A 19,675-nucleotide genomic window follows, 5' to 3' on the forward strand; every position below is an offset into this window, starting at 1 on the left:
TAATTATCACTGTTATCTTTGTAATTGCGTTAATTTGGAATGAACACTAATATTCTTACTCACTCCCTTCCTTCTATTCAATGGCCGCAATTATGGACTCGCTTCCGAGCAATTAGACACGTTTCAAGACTTTTTTCAAATTTTCATTGTCTTGGATGGAGAAAGCCTATTGGAAACGGAAAATTTGGAGAATATCAATGGATTAATTATCAAGAATTTATGCGACTTATTTTACTGTTTTCATCAGGATTGATATCAAGTGGAATAGTTAAAGTGTGAATGTTTTTATGTGCTTGCTGTTATTGAAGGATAACATTCAATTTTTACGAAGGGTGATTATGTGGGAATTATGTCTTCCAATCGTCCGGAATGGATAAGTTTGAAATAAACGTTTTTGAGAAGTTTCTGTTAATTTTTATTTCTTTTTAAAGTTTGTGATTTAGCTTGTAGCTCAAAAGGATTCATTTCAGTTCCAATTCCAGATTCATTTAGTGTGCTTTACATTATTTATTCATAACGTTGATATAAAAAAAATTATTCAAAGGTTCTGAAAATGCGGAATCTGTAATTGAAAGAGTTCAACTATCGGTGTTAATAATATCTCCACGTCATGTCAATTTGGTATATCAATTATCTATTTCATTTTGTTGCATAAAAATTTCTATCTAGGCAATGAGAATGCTGGAAGCCTTTGATTTTTTGAAACTAGTTATCATTCTTCCAAGTGATCATCTTTCAAAAGAAGAAATTCAACAATATCCGCAATTCATTCCTTCAGACCCCGAAGGAAGCAGCGCCCTTCCATTTTTCGCTTTTTCTTCTTCAGACATGGGCGTTCCCAGCGAGTCAGAAGCGCATTCATCAACTGCTCCGCACACACCAAACACACCAGGCACGCCAAATAGACAAAGCTGTCTTCAAACATCTTTCTCTTCGAGCGAACTTCCTCAGAAAGCAAATCGAATAAGCTCCTTCCACTCGGTCGTTGCAAGCGGCTGGCGGAATTTCCAGTTTTTGTTCAAAAAGACACACCCAGAATTGACAGGCTATGGGGATGAGAAGGTGTTGGAGTGGATGGATATGCTACCAGACGAAGAAGTCTGTGAAATGCTGATTAAACCACACGAAATAGAGTCAGTTGTATTCACCTCGTCTTTCATTGCATCTTCATCCTCTTCTTCTCTCTCGTCAGCGCTGCCTTCACTTCAGTCTTCTATTCATTCTGATTCAGAACAAACATTACAAGACAGCTCTTCTTCTGTTTCATCATCATCAGCTTCTTCCTCATCAACATCTAATCCATCATCCTCACCTTCCTCATCTCCTTCCTCTCATTCCCCCATCCACACAATCTCCGGTGAAGGCAGACTCAAAGGCGTCCAACTCAGCTTCTCTTCAATGCTCTTCTCTTCCTCTTCTCTTATGCAGCGTGCCTCTCTCCAGCTCTCCCCTCAGCCAATCAGACAAGACGTCTCTATCAGCTATCTCCCTCTCTCCCACATCTACCCCCGCACTTTCGACATCGCTGTCCTTTTGCTCGGGGCGGCTGTCGGATTTTCCTCTCCTTCTGTTCCTGCACCGGCAACTTTGCCGGCAACTTCAACAGGACAAATACAAGCTGTGAGTTCCACACTTCCTAATTCGGCATCCTCTCCGGACTTATCGCCGAATGCTGGCAGCTTATTTAGGCGCGGTAGAACACCCAACATGCCATCGACTATCTTTTCGCAGGCCAAAATGTGGGGAGAGAGCTCTGCGTTGGCAGTTTCGCCTGTTCTGTCACCTTCTCCTTCTCCTTCGCCTTCTCCTGCCTCAACACCTCATCTGACAGATTCTCCTTCATCATCATCATCATCATCTTCTTCTTCTACTCCAACCTCTTCTTCTTCATCTTTGCACAATCAACAACAGAACAATAAGAATAATCCAACACATCCAAACCCTTCCTCTTCCTCTTCTTCTTCATCCACTTCATCTTCTCGTCTTCTCTCTGATCTCCAAAAACTCCACCCAACGTTCTTTCCTGTTGTTCCTGTTGTGCTTGTTAGATTGTTTGCAGCTGTTATGAACAAAGTATGGGAAATACATGGAAGATAAAATAAATCTTTTGTTATTGTCTGTTAGAAATTTGAAATTGAATGCATATTTTTATTTGTTTTTATTATGGAATCATATCAAAATTCAATCTATTTTGCATTTTTTAAACTCTTCTTTTAAATTTAATTATTCTTCTATTCTTCTATCTATCTATCTATCTATCTATCTATCTCTCTTTCTCTTTCTCTCTTTCTCTCTTTCTCTCTTTCTCTCTTTCTCTCTTTCTCTCTCTTTCTTTCTCTTTCTCTCTCTTTCTCTCTCTCGCTCAGATCAACCACAGCTCCTTCCTTCCTCGTTGGAGCTTCCTCTTCTTCTACACACTTTGCAACAAAGCCAAATTTCAGTCTTTTTCTTCTGCTTCCTTTTTGAGAAGACATTTTAGACAGACAGAAGAAGCAGAACGAGACGAAGAAGGAGGATGGGCAGGGGTGGTGTATAAGCAGAATATTACGAGGAATATTATGGAGAAGGAGGAGAAGGAAGAGAAGGAAGAAAGAGAAGAGAAGGAGAAGGAAGAAGAAGAAGAAGAAGAAGAAGAGGGATATGAAGAGGAAGAAAGAAGTAAAATAGAGAAAATGAAAGATAGTTTAACCAAACAAGATTGCAATTCATCATCATCATCTTCCTCTTCCTCTTCTTCTTCTTCTTCATCCTCTCCTTCTCTTCCCTCCCACTCATTCCTCTTCCCTCTCCTCTCCCGCACGCTCAAAGACTTCTCCTTCCCAAAGCTCCTTCGCTCTCTTTTTCTTCCTCCCTCCTCTTTTTCTGTCTATTCTTCTTTCTCTTCTTCTCTCCGCTCTCTTTTTGGCGGCTCAATCAGACTCATCACAACTGGCACGGCTCCTGTCCCTTTGAGAATAGCTCAGTTCTTCTCTGTCTGCTTAGACTGCCCACTGGTTGAAGGTTTGTATTTGGATATTATTATTATTATTATTATGTTATTATCATTCATATTTTATATTTGTTTTCTTCTTCTTCTCTTTCTTTCTTTATCTTTCTTCTCTTTCTTATTTTCTCTCTTCTCTATTTATTTATTTATTTATCTATTTATCAACCACAGGATATGGTCTGACAGAGACAGGAGGGTGTGTCCTGGCTCGTCTGGAGGAAGATCTCAATTATGAGACAGTTGGCATCCCTCTTCCTGGTGTACAGGTAAAGTTGGGTGTGTTTATGCATTTATTTATATTTTTTGATTTTGAAGAAAGAAAGAAAGAAAGAAAGAAAGAAAATAAAAGAAAGACGATATTATTTGATATTTGTTATTTTTTCTTTTTTCTTTCTTTGCAAACACATATGCAAATATTACTGTTACTTTACACAACTATTTATTGATTATCACAAAATAACATTTTATTTATTTATTTATTTATTCATCCATCGTCATCATCTTCCTCTTCCTCTTCCTCTTCCTCTTCCTCTTCCTCTTCCTCTTCCTCACAATCAACAGAAGCCATCCCTCATTTCGGCTACGACCCCCTCATCACCCCCAGCGGCAAAATTCTCCGCGGAGAAATTCTTGTTAAATCACCTGGCAATTTCAGTGGTTATTTCAATGAGAAAGAGAAAGAGAAAGAGAAAGAGAATGAGTCAAATTCTTCTTCTTCTTCAATGCAGACAGAAGATGGGTGGGTGAGGACAGGAGACATTGGAGAGCTGACAGGCCGAAGAAGCATCAGAATCATTGACAGAATCAAAAACGTGTTCAAAATGAGTGAAGGGAGCGTGATGAGTGCAGAAGAGATTGAGATGTTGTTTGCTGATATGCCCATTGTGCATCAGATTATGGTGTGTTATTGTGGTTTTTCATTCATTCTTTTTTTTTTTTTTTTTTTGCTTTAATTTTTTTTTCTTTTTCTTTTCTTTTTTTTTGTTTTTGTTTTTATTTTGAGGTGGATGGAGAAGAAGAAGAAGAAAAAGAGAAAAAATAAGATTTGATTTAATTTAATTAGAGATTGAGAAGATGAAAGAGAGAATGAATGAATGAATGAATGAATGAATGAATTATTTATATTAAAATGCGAATGAAAACAAATAATTAATATAATTATGATTTCCTAATAATCATTAATCCAACATGTTAATTATCTTTCATTTTCTTCCTCTCTCTTTATAATTATAATTATAATTATTATTATTATTATTATTATTATTAACATCATCCATTTTCTTCTTCTTCTTCTTCTTCTTCTTCTTCTCTCTCTTTCTCTCTCTCCATCAGGTGCACTATCATCATCCCTCAGCCTCAGTCATTGCTGTTGTGGTGCCTCGTTTCCCTGAGCTGACAGCACTCGTTTTGGAAGAGGCAGAAAGAATGAAGCAGAAAGAAGAGGAGGAAGAGAAAAGAAGAGAAGAGAGAGAGAAGAGGAGGAAGGAGAAGGAAGAGAAGGAGAAAGAAGAAAAAGAAAAAGAAAAAGAGGAGAAAGAGAAAGAGAAAGAGAAAGAGAAGGAAGAAAAGGAAGAGAAAGAAAAGGAAGAGAAAGAAGATAAAAATGAAGAATTGAAAGAAGATAACACAGAAAAAGAGGAAAAAGAAGAAAATAAAGAAAAGAAGGAAGAAGTTAGCAAAGGATCACAAGAAAACACCAAACAATTCCAAAAAGAAGAAGAAGGAGAAGAAGAATCCAAAATCCGAAGAAGAAGATCAACCAAAGAGAAAAAACCCCTCTCCGCCCCACCGCCCCACCCCGCCACCCAAAAGATTTCTTCTCGTCTTCTTTCCATTGCTTACAACCCTCGTGCCCTCTGCCAGTCTTCCATCGTCAGAGCCATCGTCATTCGCTCATTCATCGCCCATGCTCGTGCCAGAGGCAAGCCACAGAGCTGGGTGCCAAACTTGGTTATTCTCACTACAGAAGAGTTTTCGGTGCTGAATGGACAGATGTCGCATTCGCTCAAACTGCAAAGAGAAGCTATTAGAAAAGCACATTGGGATGAAATTAGGGAGATACTAAAGCTGGAAAGGTCAAGAGATAAAGTTGATTGATTGTTATTCTAAATTGGGAATTTGATATGGGTTTGATCAGATAGAAAATTACTGTTCTTGTTCTTTGTGAACGAGAGGAGTAATGACTTCACACATATTTAAAAGTACTATTCAAAATGATAAAGATTTTATTGTTCTTACAGAATTTAATGAACAAGAAGGAGTTTGATTATTTTTTACATTTCAATTATAACATAATTTTTCTGTTTAATATTGAAATTACACAGCCAATTCCTCTCTTTGTTTATCCAAAAAAGATAACTCTTCCTAAGTTTAAAATACATTCATTTGCTATAAGAATCATGACTGTTGAAACCGATTACAAAGCCCGAAACGTTCCTGATCATCTTCCTCATGAAACGTCCACAATGCTTATTGATGAGTCAGAAGACATCTATTCAATTGTATGTTTTATTTGATTTATATAGCAATTATTATTCACACTGTTTGTATATTTAAAGGTTTATCATTTTACTCTTTCCGATGTATTTGCCCGAGGTTACGTCAGACCACTTGCACTCAGTTATTGTGCATCGTCAAAAACAAAGATAATGTCTATTTATGAAGAAGTCAGACAAGAGTTCCAGATGGTTTTAACAATATTTTTCAATTCTTTTCTTATAACAATTGTTTTGAATCAAATTTTTAAACTTTGATTTGAAATATTACAGATTGTCAGACACCTCCAAACTGAGAATTGGCGCCTTTTCCGCCACGACTTGTTGACGCGGATTCGCAACATCCGATGGACGTACGATTGTCTTGCTCAGAGGCTTTCACCTCTGTTTGCAGCAGGTCCATTGAGAGAATGGAACGAGACAGAAAAACAGCGCCGAACATATCGCCTTGCGAAGGTCCGCAGCAAAATCACGATTGACGACTTGTACAACGATGAAGAAGAGAACCAAGGAGAAGATAGCAACGCAGACGCTGAGAAAGGGGAGCATTCGAGCTCAACATTGCAGGTGTTTGAGGAAAGAGGATGGGTTGGGTCGTCTGACTTGGAAGGGATGGGCATATGGGAAGTGCTGAATGAGCTGAGTGACTTTGACCAGAGGCTGCGGGGCCTGTTCTATCGAAGGAGGAGAGAACTGATGGAGAGGGGGATACAAACAAAAGAGAATGAAGGGAGTGTCGAGGAAGTGATTGGGGATGTGAATGAGTTGTTGGTTGATTGGAAAGAGAGAGGAGAAAGAGAAGGGAGAGGAGAAAGAGGAAGAGGAAGAGAAGGAAAAGAATCATTGTTGAAGGAGAATTGGCTGGATGAAGAGATTTTGCGCAGTTTTGATCTAATTCAAAGGAGAAAAGAACTGAAAGAACAGAAAGAAGGCAAAAACACAATAAAAATAAAGTCAAACAATAATAACAATAACAAAACAGTTGAAGAAACACAGAAAAGCAGCATTTCAAATGAAGATGATCCATTTCTGTCAAATCTCTTCCCTTTTTCAGTGATTGAGTCAACTTTTTGGAAGGCTCCTACAAATTCGTCAAACACATCTTCATTTTGTGAGAAAGATGATGTTGATGTGCTGATGTTTTTGTATGCTGATCTTGTTTTGTCTTCACATTTGCAGTCAAAAACGGGAAGAGAGAAAGAGAAAGAGAAAGAGAAAGAGAAAGAGAATGAAGAAGAAAAAGAAAAGGAAACAGAAGTTATGAAACAACAAAGCAACAATATTGATTCGAATTATCTAATATCATCATCATCATCATCAGCTTCTTCTTCTTCCTCTTTTTCTTCTTCCTTTCGTGTCAGCTTATCTCGTTTGTGTGTTCTTCTTCTTCCTTTTGCTTCTTCTCCTTCTCTTCTTCTTCCGCCTTCGATCTACAAAAACATCCAACTCGACAAAAGACGAAGAAACATCGATGAAATATGCACTTACCCTCCTCCTGATGCTTTTGGTACTTCTTCTTCTTCTTCTTCTTCTTCCGCCACCTCCTCTTCCTCTTCTGTTGATCGTTTTGCCTTTCTTTCTCTTCTTTCTCCTTTCAATCGACTTGTTTCTCTCCAACAACATTTCAACAGACCTCTTTCGTTGCACATGTTGGATATGATATCATCTCTTGAATTGCCTGGACTGAATAACAAATACATGGGAGAAGAGGAAGAGGAAGAGGAAGAGGAAGAAGAGGAAGAAGAAGAAAGAGAAAGAGAAAGAGAAGAAGAAAGAGAAAGAGAAAGAGAAGAAGAAAGAGAAAGAGAAGAAGAAGAGAAAGAAGATGAAAGTGATGATGAATTAATAAATCATTCAGATGAGCAACTGAATGATAATAAAACAAATGATAAGCCACAAAATATGAATAAATCTAATTCTTCGATTTCTTTCACTTCTGAAAAAGAAAAGGAGAAAGAAGAAGAAGAAGAAGAAGAAACAGAAAAGGATAATTTCTCAAGAAAACCAACAAATTCACCAAATTCCAATCAATTTGAACTCACACCATATCGTCCTCTTCCACACACACAACAAAACATCCAACCAAAAACACACAAAATTCTCAACCAGAAAAGAGGTGTATATGGAAATGGGGTGTTTTCTATGGGAAATCTTCATATTTTCTCGTTTTTCACGCCATTTCCATACACAACAAGGAGATTTGCATCTGTTTGGAAGGAGGTTGAAGGAGAGAAAAACGAAATGTGTTCAGAATTTGTTCAAAAAATGAAGTTGGATGAAGAAAAAAATGTGTTTTTGGATGGTTCGTTGAAAGGGATAAAAAGAGAATTTGGAATGAAAGAGAAAGAGAGAGAGAAAGAGGAGGAGAAAGAGAAAGAGAAAGAAGAGAAAGAAGAGAAAGAGAAAGAGAAAGAGGAGGAGAAGGAGAAAGAGAAGGAGAAAGAAGAGAAAGAAGAAAAAAATGAATGTTTGATGAAGAATTCATATGAGTTGAATGGAAATGGAAATGGAAATGAAAACGGAAAGAAGAAAAAGAAGAAAAAGAAAAAGAAGAAGCGATTGAAAGAAGAGTTAGATTTAGACAGAACAAACGAAATAACATCAACAAATCCTTTTTCATTGTCAAATTCTTCTTCTTCTTCTTCCTCCTCCTCTCCCTTTTCTTCTCTTTCTTCTTCTTCTTCTTCGTCCACTTCCTCTTCTTCTTCTTCCTCATCTTCTTCTTCTCCATTAACATCATCATTTCCCATTCAACCATCCACTTTTGAGAGAAATTCTCCTTCTCCGCCTGTTTTGAGAGGGAAACAGAAACATCCAAATGAAATCATTCCATTCACTTCACATTCTGTCCTATTGAAAAATGAAGCAGAAAAAATAAATAATTTAATTTCATCATCATCATCATCATCTTCTTCTTCAAATTCTTCCTCTTCTTCATCTCTTCCTCAGATTCAATTCACAAATCTATCACCACATTCACCACAACACACACAACATTCACCACATTCATCACCTTCATCACCTTCTTCACCTTCTCCTCCTCCTCCACAAATAATATCTTCATTTTCTTCTTCTTCTTCTTCTTCCTCTTCCTCTCCTTCTCCATTATCTTCTTCTTCTTCTTCTTCCACTCCTCCTTCCTCTTCTTCTCCTCTTGCTCCTGTTCCTCCTCCTCCTTGTTTATCTCACCATTTCACTCTTCAGACCTCCTCCAATCAAGAATTCACTTTCAAAACAGACAAAATTAATAATATTTCAAATATTCCAAATATTTCTGATGTTTTTGGTGTTTCCAATGAAAAAACGCTTATTTCTTCTCAAAATGAACTTCTTTGTTCTTTTCCTCTTCCCTTTCAGCCTCTTCTTCAGCAGCAAATCAATCACAGATCGAATATTCTGAGTGAATGCTACAAGAAGGATAATGTTAATAGCATTTATGATGACAGAAGAAGAAGAAATGAAAGAAGAAGAAGAAGAGGAAAAGAAAATGGATTGAACAAAAATAGGAAAATGGAGAATTTTGAGATTTCTTCGAATTTTGGAGATGAAAAAGAGATTTCTAAAGAGAATAAAAATAATAATACTCAATCACCTTCATCTTCCTCTTCTTCTTCACTCACTTTTTCCTCCTCTTCTTCTCTTCTTAATTCTTCCAAATCACATTTCTTCTCCTTCAAACCACTCAAAACATCACCTTCAATCACTAAACATATTCTCTTTCCAACAAATTCCAAAGGAAACTTCCATTCTTCATTCAACAAACACAAAAATTACAATATTTCTTCTCCTCTTTCATCATCATCATCATCTTCCTCTTCTATTTCACCCCACCCACAGTTTTCTTCTCTTTTGACTTCTTATTTTTCTGCTCTTCCTTTCTTCTCTTCTGATTTCAATCAACCTTTCTCTCAAACACAATCACATCTTTCTCTTCCTTCCAATCAATTTAACCAAAAAATGGCATTTCAAAAGAGTTCTATTGGATATTCAAATGAAATAAATTCTTCTTCTTCTTCTTCTTCTGTTTATCCATTTTTTATGCTTTCTCCAAACAATTTGAATGTCTTCTGCAACAAAAAGAATTCAAAAATTTCAAGTTTCCAATCGAAAGAAGACGAAGAACTGAAAATATTCGAAATAAACACACAAACTCAATCACAAACATCACAATTTCCTTCTTCTTTTTCTCCTTCTTCTTTTTCACTATCATCATCTTCTTCCTCTCCTCATATCCAACCATTCACTTCTGATATTCTTTCTCAATCTTTCCCTTCTCCTCCCCCCTCTCAACAATCTTCTCATTCATTTCATTCAAATACCTCTTTCACCCAGTTTTGCCTTCCTTTCTCCCCTTTCTTCGGCTTTTCCCTTCCTTTCACATTTCCTCGCTCTCTTTCTTCTTCTTCTCTTCGTCTTCTTGTTTTGTCTTCTGCTTTGTTGCATGCTTCTTCTTTTCTCTCTCATCTTTCTTCTCCTTCCTCTCTTTTTTCCAATGTTCCCTTTCCAACTTTCAAAAGAAGGAAAACAATGCTCATTTCAAAGCAGAACAGACACTCTATGCTTTGTTTGCCTCCTCTTTCTCCTTCTCTTGCAACTTCATCATCATCATCATGTTTTTCTTCTTCTTCTGTTAGTATTTTATCATCTAATAACAATTCAAATACTCGAAATTCTGAAAGTGTCGGCTTGAAATTAGGAGAAGAAACTTCATCTTCAATTTCATTTTCTTCTCAGTCAAACAATAATATTTCTCAATCTATTGAAAATTCCTCAAAGAATAACAATAATATCAATAACAATAACAACTTAATTTCAGAAGAAGAAGAAAAAGAATCAGAAGAAGGGGAAGAAGAAGAAGAAGAAGAAGCATTATCTTCAGATGTCTTTGCCAACAGATCGTCTTCTGTTGGCTCTTTTGTGACTGTTCTCAGAAACATCACAACTTCTTCTTTTTCTCCTCAAAATAACAAAAAGAGGAAGAACAATGATGATGATGATGATAATGCTGATACTTCTGATTATCCTAATTCACTTTATGTTTCGTCAAAAGACGATAAAACTGGATCAGAAATAACACAAAATGGAGGAAATCAAACGAATTCATCATCTTCAACAGAGAAAGAAAAAGATTCAAAAAATAAACCATCACCAACATTGTCTCCATCCACTTTCCTTCTCAAAGGCCCCATTTTAACCAGCCATCAATTGCTGGCAAGTGTTCCTCATCCAACGTTGCCTTCGGCTGCTCCGCTGGATTCTTCATTGATCTTGACAAATGCCATCAATTCTGTTTCAAATGAGACTAAAAAAAGTGAAAGAGAAAATGTGTTTAACACACAAATTGAGAGTGGGAAAGAAGAAAATGAAGGCAAAGAGAAAGATAACACAGGAAATGTAAGCAAAGAAACAGAACAAACTGAAAACGGAGGAGCAGCCAGCGATGAATTCGAAGAAGTGTTTGTGGAGAACGAGTCAGAAGTGCTGAGTGCAGAGGAGCTTGTGACGAACGCCATTGGAGATGCAGTGGAAGATGCGATTAATTCGTCTCTGGTGATCAGAAGAGAGACAGACATGACAACATCTTCACAGTCTTTCTCTCTCATGCACATCGCAGACATGTTAGAGCCTCCACAGATCATTCCATCGGAAGCTGTTTTGTCAGAGGAATGCAACGAAGGAGAAGGAAATGACTCTTTCTTCATGAACAACACAATTAACTCATTCAATTCAGCCTCAAAGGACACAGCCATGTTGAATTATCAGCATCCAAACGATTCTTCAATGAGCAACACTTTGCCTTCCACAGGAAGAATGCGCTCGCAATCACAAGTGTTTTCCAAGCGCCCTTCAGTCGATTCATTCCAAACAGATGCTGACAGCTCTTTTCGCTCTTTCAACACATTCTCCTCTCCCCTTTGCCTTCCCACAGAGCACAAACTGTTTCCTATTCAGTCTTTCTCCTCGTTTGTGTATCAGTCTTTGCTTCACAGCTCAATCAAACAGCATGTGAATGACAATCCAACAGCCCCTCCTTATTTCTCTGATTGCGAAGATACAAACATTTCATTCACCAAAGCAGAAGTTGATTGCTTGAAAGACACGAGAATAAGAAAGCTGATGAACAGAATCAATGGAGATGAGAATGCAGAGAAAGAAGCTATTTCTTTGAGACGCAGAACAAATGAAACAAAACAAAAAGAAGACAATAACAACAAAATTTCATTGAATGTTCCAATTTCACGCCTTCTTCCTCCTCTTCAGCCTTCTCTTGTTCCTTTCCCTTCTCAGCCCTCTCTTTCAGTCACACCTTTCCTTCGCGACTTTCTTGTTGGTGTTGAGCTCTCCTTCTATCAACATCGCGTCCATCCAATTTCTTCTCTTCTTTCCTCTTCCTTTTCATCTTCCTCATTCCACAGCTCAAACCCCACACAAAACACCTCTTTCTCTCCTGCTCTTCTTTATCTCTTCTTCAAACGCTATCCGCTCATGAAGATAGCTGCTGTCTCTCTTCTTTGTGGTATCCCTGTGATTGTCTACGCCTCAGAAGAGATGAAAGAGGAGGTGATTGCAATCATCGGTTGCCTTTCTCTGTTTGTAGCCACACCGTCTGTAATGAATGTGCTCAAACCAGATTTTGGAAGATTATCAAAATCATCAAAGAAATCTAAATCTTCTTCTTCTTCATCATCTTTTCCTGTCTTTTCTTCTCCTTCCATTCAGCTCTGGCGCACAACAATGCTTTCTCCCTGTGATTTGGCTGGGATTTCATTGTGTGGGCTATCAAAGATATACTTCAACAGCACCAATAACATCAACAATAACAATAATCCATTTTCTAATGATTGGAGCAACTTTGCAATGGAATACAATGCAAAAGCCAACCAAACCAGGAGAAGAGCGAGTGAAACAGTCAAACCCACTCCCTTCACCCCTCCTGCCCGCAAAACAACCATCCGCGACAACTCAATCAGAAGTGCCTGTTTTTGGGACTTTGATGCGATGAAGATGAGGGCGACGTCGTTCACACTGGGGAGAATCACAAAGCAGATGTTCCGCCCGCTCCTCTTCGACTGGGCAGACCGCGACTTGAATGTGGAGGCGAAGGATTTGGAAGGAGATCCCTTGTTCTTTGAGTACACAACGCATCCAATCACAAAATACCTTCCGCTTCTTTTAAGTCCCCACTTACACACAAACAGCCAAAATGTGGAGCGTTCTTTTGCTTCTGCTGGATCAGCATTCAATCTCTGCTCTCCTCAAACATCATTCGTCTCAGCCACTTTGCCTGCTCGTTCGGGGCAGATGAAGCAGACACCCGATGGCTCCTATGTTAATTCAATGCAATCTACCAATCTTTCTTCTTCTTCTACTACTTCTTCTATTGCCACAAATAGTCCTCTTTCTATTCCTCCCTTCCTCTCCTTCATCAACTCGCTCCCTCTCCGTCTCAGTGCCATCTACTTCCTCCAGCAGATTCTTGTTTCTCTGAGACAGTTTGCCTCAAATGCATTTCTCTTCTTCGTCGGCCAGCGTCTTTTCACTTTCTCCTCGCCTCGCAGCATCCTCCCTGCCATCAACACGAAGATGTTTATGTCTCAGCAGCTGAATGAAGAGCGCGAAAACACAGAAAACGAAAAATCCCACGCCAAAATGATCAGAACAGAACATATTTCGAGATGCTATTCGACTGACAGATTGGACGAAGATGTTAATTTTGGAAGAACAAACAGCATTTCAAAGCAAAGCTCAAACACAACCAAAGACAAAAAATTCGATCATAGTTCTGCCTCTCCTCCTCCTCAGCAATATACTTCTCTTTCTCCATTGCTTCAGCATACAAGTGCGTTCAATGAAGAAAACAGTTCTTCTTCTTCTTCCACTTCTTCTTCACAGCAATACACTTCCATTCAAAAGCATTCTTCTGTCTGTCCTCTGCCTCCTGTTCCCTATCTCGGCGAATCAACCCTTTCTGACACAGATTCTGCTGCTAATCCATTGGATCATTCAAATACAAGCAATAATAACAATAACAATAACAATAACAATAGCACAAAAATGAATACTGGAAATAACTCAAATGGAGTAACTCGTTCTAAGTCTCCATCACTGGCTTCTTCATCTCCGACAATACAGTTTGTATCTTCTGCCTCGTCTTTGCTTCTTCCTTCTCTTTCTTCTCCTTCTCCTTCATCAACAACAACATCATCATTATCATCTTCCTCTTCCACTTCTTTTCTCACACACAAAAAAGTACCCTTCCGTCTGCCACATCGAAGTGTCACCCGAACAGAATCAGCAGCTGACCTCCAAATGCTTCAGGAAACAACACTCTCTTCTCTGTTGCAGAGCAGAAACGAAGGGCATTCACAAAACTCTTCTTCATTGTCGCCTTCAGGTGGAGAGAAGAAAGGCAAAGCAAGCCATTTTACACTTCTGCAGCAAAGAATTGATGCTGCTGTGAACAACGATATTGTGGATGAATCAATGGTATTTGTTTATTTAATTGATTATTTAATTATTGTTCTCTTTCTCTTTCTCTTTCTTTTTTTTGACATTAAAAATGATTATTTTATATCTTATACCTTTTCCATTAAACATTTCTCTTTCATTTTCTTCTTTTTCAATTCTTATTGATTCATCGATTTATTCCAAAATTGTCCCAGACAAACATTGTCCAATTCATCGGAGCAGAATACAAAGACATCAGAAGCAGCGATTTATCCTCACTTGTTCTACCTGCCTGGCATGACACATCAACAACTGCTGCTTCATCTTCGAAGGATTCTTCTTCTTCTTCTTCCTCTTCTTCTTCTCTATCTTCCTCTCCTTCTTCTTCATCTTTCATAAAGCCAGCCACAAATTCCTATGAATTTTCGAATTCACTTGAGCTTGCAGCCACTCGTGTGTCTAAGGACTTTCTGCAAGACCAAATGTTCCTCAGACACAAACTGCTGGAGTCAATGAACATCAGCAACACAGACGCTGCTATTGTGATGGTATGGCATATTCTATTTATTTATCTATTATTAAAGTTTTTATTTCTTATTATCTATTCTTTCTTTTAAAAAAATCATTTTTGAATCAATCTGCATTTGCGCTGCAAAAAAAAAAAAAAAAAAAAAAAAAAAAAAAAAAAAAAAACCGATACTTTGTTTTATTAGCATTTTTCTCATCTGATGATGCAGCAAACACAAGCAAGTGGAACTGTCCCTTCATTCGTTTCCATTCCCCTTCTCCAAAAGAAGACAATCAGAGTGTACAAATACGAAGATGCAGCTGGCAGATAGACAGAAAAGAGAATAATCTTTTTCGTACATGTTAGTTTTCAATTTTGCTTGTTAATTATAGTTTGTTTTCTGAATTAACACACTATTTATTATTTAATGATTCAGTTTGAAGAAAAAGAAAACTAATTAAAAATGACATATTCCATTTGGAATAGCACGTTTTCATTCTCTAAGTTAACTTTCTATGTACTGAGTATCTTAATAACTTACAAAGGAGTGTAATTTATTTCATGTTTATGAATTTTTTATTTCTGTTTTTATCCTCCAATAATTTTTACTATTCGTTTTTATTTCGTTTCACGAAGTATTAAATCCACAAAAAATAACAGTTTTCTCAACATTTCAAATTGTTTTCAAGTTGAAAAAAAAATAAATCAATAAAAAACCAATTTGAATTCAGATAAAAAATGAAAAATGAAAATAAAAGAAAAGAAAAATTATCGATTCACATGCTCCTCTTTCCCAACAAATATCCTTTTAATTTGTTCTCACCCACAAAAATTAAAATCCTCAATTCTTCTTCCTTCTCTCTAGCTCTACTCAATCCGCTTTATAAGTCGTTTTCAAAAAAACAACCTAAACGCGGTTAACGTCAAAATGATAGAGAAATAGTTAAACTGATATCTTTTAACTTCTAAAAGAAAACATATTCTGCGTTGAATCAATTGTTACAGCAGAAACATTTCGAAATCATAATTTCACTAAAGCTCTGAAAAAATAAAAAGTGATACACATTTAAGCAAATGAAAATCTTTGTTCACTAGATTATTCTTTTTCGTTTGCATTTTTTCACTTCCTTTACTTTCTCCTCATCCTCCTCTTCTTTCTCCACCTTTCCCCTCTTCTCGTCTTCCTTTTCCGCCTTTTCCACTTTCTCCACCATCTCCACCTTCTCCACCTCCTCCATCTTCTCTTCTTTCTCTTTCAAAATCTCCTTTTCAATGTCTTGCCTCTTAACCAAGATTCGATATCTATCCTTCAGCTGCATTGGTGTCCTGTGCCATTCGAATTCTTCATCCTTCACAATCATCGCCCATTGCATTCCATGCCTTTCTACACCCTTTCTCAGCGCTTTATCTTCGGCTTCTGTCCAAAACTTGTGAGAAATTGGAAAAAAAAAAATAAGAAAAAATGTTTATGAAATAGCAGGATTAAATTTATGATTAGATTTCATTAATCAAAAATATGAGAAAAAGATTAATGCAAACCACTCTTTTCTTCTTTTGTTCATTTTTTCTTTTTATTTCATTTGGATCTTCGATCGTTTTCACCTTTTTGTTTCTTTCAGTTACAGTTTGACTTCTTCCTTGTCGTTCAGATAATTTTGCATCATTATTCGCTTCAAACGCTGATTCTTCCTTCATCATTTCTTTTCTACTTCTTTTGCATGGCACTTCCTCAATCATTTCTATTTCTTTATCATCATGATTACAGGTCCCATATTTCTCAGCTTTTTCCTCACTTTTTCTCTTCAAACGCCTCAATGCCTTCGAAGGCAAAGTCTTCGTACAATGAAATTCATTTGGATGGCATGCATTAATTCTCAATTCTCCAGATGAAAATTGTTTACTCTCAATTTTGCGTTGAGTCAAGTCAATCCTATTGGCATTATTTGTATTTTGAAATTCTAATTCCTTGTTATCCATTTGAATAGTGCGCTTAAGTTGTGCAAGACTTTCTTCAATCTTTTGTATTTTGTGTTTCTTCTTTTTAACTTTTATTCTTGAAATTTGTTTAATGCCTTCGCTCATAAAGTTAAATTCTTGTAATTTATGTAGCATATCCAATAAAATACTCACATGCTCGACAAACGATTGAGAACAGTCATGTGCAAGAATTTCATCAAAAAAACAACATAATTTAATCTCCATCCCTTCACTGAGAGGAAAAAGCATTTCTTTCAGTTCCTCATCTTCTAATATTCTTTCATTTGTTCCAAAGATAAACTTTGCAAATTCTTTTTTTAACGTTTCCTTTTCAACAATGTCATTCATTTTATTTCTTTCTGTTCTAATCCACAATTTTAAAAGCTGAGATTGTGCTCCTAAAGACCTCATAAGAAAAATCCATGGCCACTGTGTTATAGATTCTATCTGATTTTCATTCGAACTTAATTCCCAATGCTGATTGTTCAAAAAATCATCTTCATTTTCCATCTCCTGTGTGATTGATCGTGTAATTCTTTTTGACTTTACACCTATCATTTCCCCGATATATTCTTCTGAAATTTCTGATTGTTATTTATTGAATGACACTTATATATGATTTTTATTACCAAAATAATGAAGTTCACAATTCTTTTTATAGGATTTGATCACAATGTTCGACATGATGTGTTGAATATGAACTAAATCATATAATTTTTTGATATGTTGCTGAGATATAATAAAGGCATTTCAAAAAGACAATTATTTCATTTTTTTTCGACTGTCCGCAAAAGAAATATTTTATCCCAAACAAACATTGTAATTAAAACTACTGTTTAATCCAATTCAGAAATATTTCACCCCACTTTTCAATTGCAACATTTCACACCAGAAAAAACATTAGCTTTGCTAATAAGCTTGCAAATTCTTATTGATTTAACTTTCAGTTCTTTCTGCGAATAATTAAGAGGGAGGAGAATATTTTCTGATTTTTCAAATTTCTATATTATTTTCTAATTAAAATTTCTCTTTTAATAGAATATTGTTTTTGCAATGAAATAATATTCACAAATTATTCGATGGCTCAAATTTTATTATGTGCTTTTTAACATTAAAAAGCAAACATTTTTTTTCTTTTAAAAAAACAGAAAAAAACTTTTAAAAAAATGATAAAAATAATTAACTTAAAAAAACCACAAAGATTTCAAAATTTAAAGCCTTAAATAACTGAAATATCAGATCTAAGAACATCAAGCCAACTGATTCTCAATTAAAAATTTCATTTATAATAATTTTTATTCTTATGCATAATAAGATTTTGCCGATTGCAATGAAATTTGAATATATTGATGTAAAGGATATATGCTGAAGAATCCGTCAGAACCAAATTCATGGGGAATGTGGTGCTCCTACAAATAATACAAAAAATACAAAATATAACACACACACATATATACAAAAAATGTTCAAATGCTAATAGGAAAAATTTGCATAGCACAAACCATCAGCACAAGTTTCAACACATCCATCATGTTTTTATTCTGCTTTGATGTGACGAAGTTGCCAACAACAAAGTGGAGCACATTTGGCAGTCCATCAATCATTTCCTGTGTCAAATTGCTGTTTGGAGAGCACAAGGCCACAATTATACATTTCACGATTAAGAACGCGTCAAAGACTTTCAATCCCTTCAGGTCAATGGTCATCGAAAATGGCTTAGCACCCGCTGAAATGAAGAAATGAATGTGAAATAAATTTTATTTGAAAGAATAATGAAAATTAAATAAAAATAAAATATTATGTTTTTGATTGGAGAGAGAATATAATAAATAAGTTAAAAAATGCTTCATCGCATCAAAACGAGCAAACACAAAACATTTGCACAACGAACAGATAATCGCCATACTTTTCGTCGATTTTGTCTTCTGATTCTCCAAAAACACTTCTCCAACAGAGTTCTCAAACAACTTTTTCCAAGTGGCCATCATTTCGCTCTGTATGTTGTCCTCCTCTTCTTGTGCCATCGCCATCTCAACAGAAACTTCTTTCGCTTCTTCTTCAACAAGCTTTCGCTTTGCCTCCTTTACAATTTCCTTTGCTTTGCTCAAATGATCTTTCCATGCTAATAAGTCCTTTTCAATAAGTGTCGCAAGAACTGAAAAAAAATGTATCAATTTCAAATTAATAACAATCAAACAATAACATTGAAAATAATGAAAACAAAACATTCCCATAAAAAATTAATTATAACATACAGCTTCCGCTTATTTGTGGCAAGTTCAGCACATCCCACAAACGAAGCCTGCTCAGCCGGCATAGTTTAGCATCAACATCCGAAGGGAACAAACTCGGATATGCAGAAGAAGATGCCATAGAGGGTGTTGCAATAGAACGACCAGATGCCATTGATGAAACAATTGAACTGCGGTCTTTCATTGATGCTAAGAAATTAAATGATGAAAAAGAAGATTGCATCATTTTTGATCGATATTGAGACGAAGGTGAAAATGAATAGGAAGATCTATCTGGCAGAGATGGGTATTTTGAACGAGATGCAATTTCAACCTGTACCCACTCTTTTTCTTCAAAATATTCCTGAATCCATGTGAAAACTTTTTCCTCATCAACAGTATGCTCTGCAATCTTTTCTTTTGATTCTTCTTCACTTTCTTTTCCTTTAATATCTGAAAAAGTTTTTGAAGGTTCTTTGGTTTTTTCTCCCTTCAAATTATCAAAGTTATACTTTGTTTGAGTAATGGAGCAAAATGGAGAATAAGAGAAACCAAGACCTCCATAAGTTTCTGACATTGTACTGCTTGATTGACAAGACGGATGAGGAAAATAAAACGAAGAGTATTGCGGATAATCAGCAAATTTGTGATTTGAAATTTCTGGAAAAGAATAAAGCGAATTCTGCTTTTCAGGTTCTTTTTCTGGTTCTTTTTCTAACTCCTTTTCTTTTTGTATAAATGAAGATGAAGTACTAAATAATTTTTCAAAAGCCTCATTTGCTTTTTCTTCTTCAAAGAAGTTTGCTTGTAAAACGTTTTCAATAATGTCTTTTTCTAATGATGGATACAGTTCCATATACTTGTCAACAAGTTTTGCTTGCTGATCCGGATCGGCGCTTCGCAAAATTTTTTGAGTGTTGAGATCAATGTCGAAGTAAAGTGTCATCAGAATAACGAATAATTTAATATTGGGCAGTTGATCATTATTTCATTATCCTTTATTTTCAAACTGCACATAAACTTATTATTT

The 19,675-nt window shown here is 36.1% G+C and overlaps 4 protein-coding genes across 4 annotated transcripts; 2 read left to right on the forward strand and 2 right to left on the reverse strand.

Moving 5' to 3' along the window:
- Nucleotides 1–349: 349 nt before the first annotated feature.
- On the forward strand, nt 350–5,314 carry MONOS_10756 (putative long chain acyl-CoA synthetase 4; the record flags this gene model as incomplete). The annotated part of the gene is made up of 8 exons (XM_067863233.1): nt 350–377; nt 432–491; nt 545–612; nt 670–2,073; nt 2,367–3,000; nt 3,158–3,262; nt 3,548–3,885; nt 4,319–5,314. The coding sequence occupies 8 exons, from the start codon at nt 350–352 to the stop codon at nt 5,081–5,083; spliced, it is 3,402 nt and encodes a 1,133-aa protein (XP_067724848.1). The 3' UTR covers nt 5,084–5,314.
- MONOS_10755fu17780 (putative guanine nucleotide exchange protein SMCR8) lies at nt 5,122–14,768 on the forward strand (the record flags this gene model as incomplete). The annotated part of the gene is made up of 6 exons (XM_067863232.1): nt 5,122–5,246; nt 5,311–5,487; nt 5,545–5,673; nt 5,755–13,968; nt 14,145–14,477; nt 14,643–14,768. Exons 1-6 carry the CDS (start codon nt 5,166–5,168, stop codon nt 14,766–14,768), a joined length of 9,060 nt encoding a protein of 3,019 aa, XP_067724849.1. The 5' UTR covers nt 5,122–5,165.
- Nucleotides 14,769–15,109: 341 nt separating this feature from the next.
- Nucleotides 15,110–16,809, reverse strand: MONOS_10754 (uncharacterized protein). Its single transcript, XM_067863231.1, has 2 exons — nt 15,977–16,809; nt 15,110–15,864 (listed from the first exon to the last, which is right to left on the reverse strand). Exons 1-2 carry the CDS (start codon nt 16,760–16,762, stop codon nt 15,529–15,531), a joined length of 1,122 nt encoding a protein of 373 aa, XP_067724850.1. The 5' UTR covers nt 16,763–16,809; the 3' UTR covers nt 15,110–15,528.
- Nucleotides 16,810–17,486: 677 nt separating this feature from the next.
- Nucleotides 17,487–19,591, reverse strand: MONOS_10753 (uncharacterized protein; the record flags this gene model as incomplete). The annotated part of the gene is made up of 4 exons (XM_067863230.1): nt 17,487–17,823; nt 17,917–18,140; nt 18,321–18,569; nt 18,670–19,591. The coding sequence occupies 4 exons, from the start codon at nt 19,589–19,591 to the stop codon at nt 17,716–17,718; spliced, it is 1,503 nt and encodes a 500-aa protein (XP_067724851.1). The 3' UTR covers nt 17,487–17,715.
- Between the last annotated feature and the right edge of the window lie 84 nt (nt 19,592–19,675).

Source organism: Monocercomonoides exilis (assembly GCF_001643675.1).
Source record: "Monocercomonoides exilis strain PA203 chromosome Unknown scaffold31-1199392, whole genome shotgun sequence".
Classification (NCBI taxonomy): domain Eukaryota; phylum Preaxostyla; order Oxymonadida; family Polymastigidae; genus Monocercomonoides; species Monocercomonoides exilis.

Bases quoted from the DNA above. Each gene is read 5' to 3' on its own strand.
- MONOS_10754 (XM_067863231.1), bottom strand. From the start codon at position 16,762: ATGAATGACATTGTTGAAAAGGAAACGTTAAAAAAAGAATTTGCAAAG. The intron at 15,865-15,976 runs GTTTGCATTAAT...ATTTCTCACAAG, and splicing joins AACAAAAGAAGAAAAGAGTG to TTTTGGACAGAAGCCGAAGA.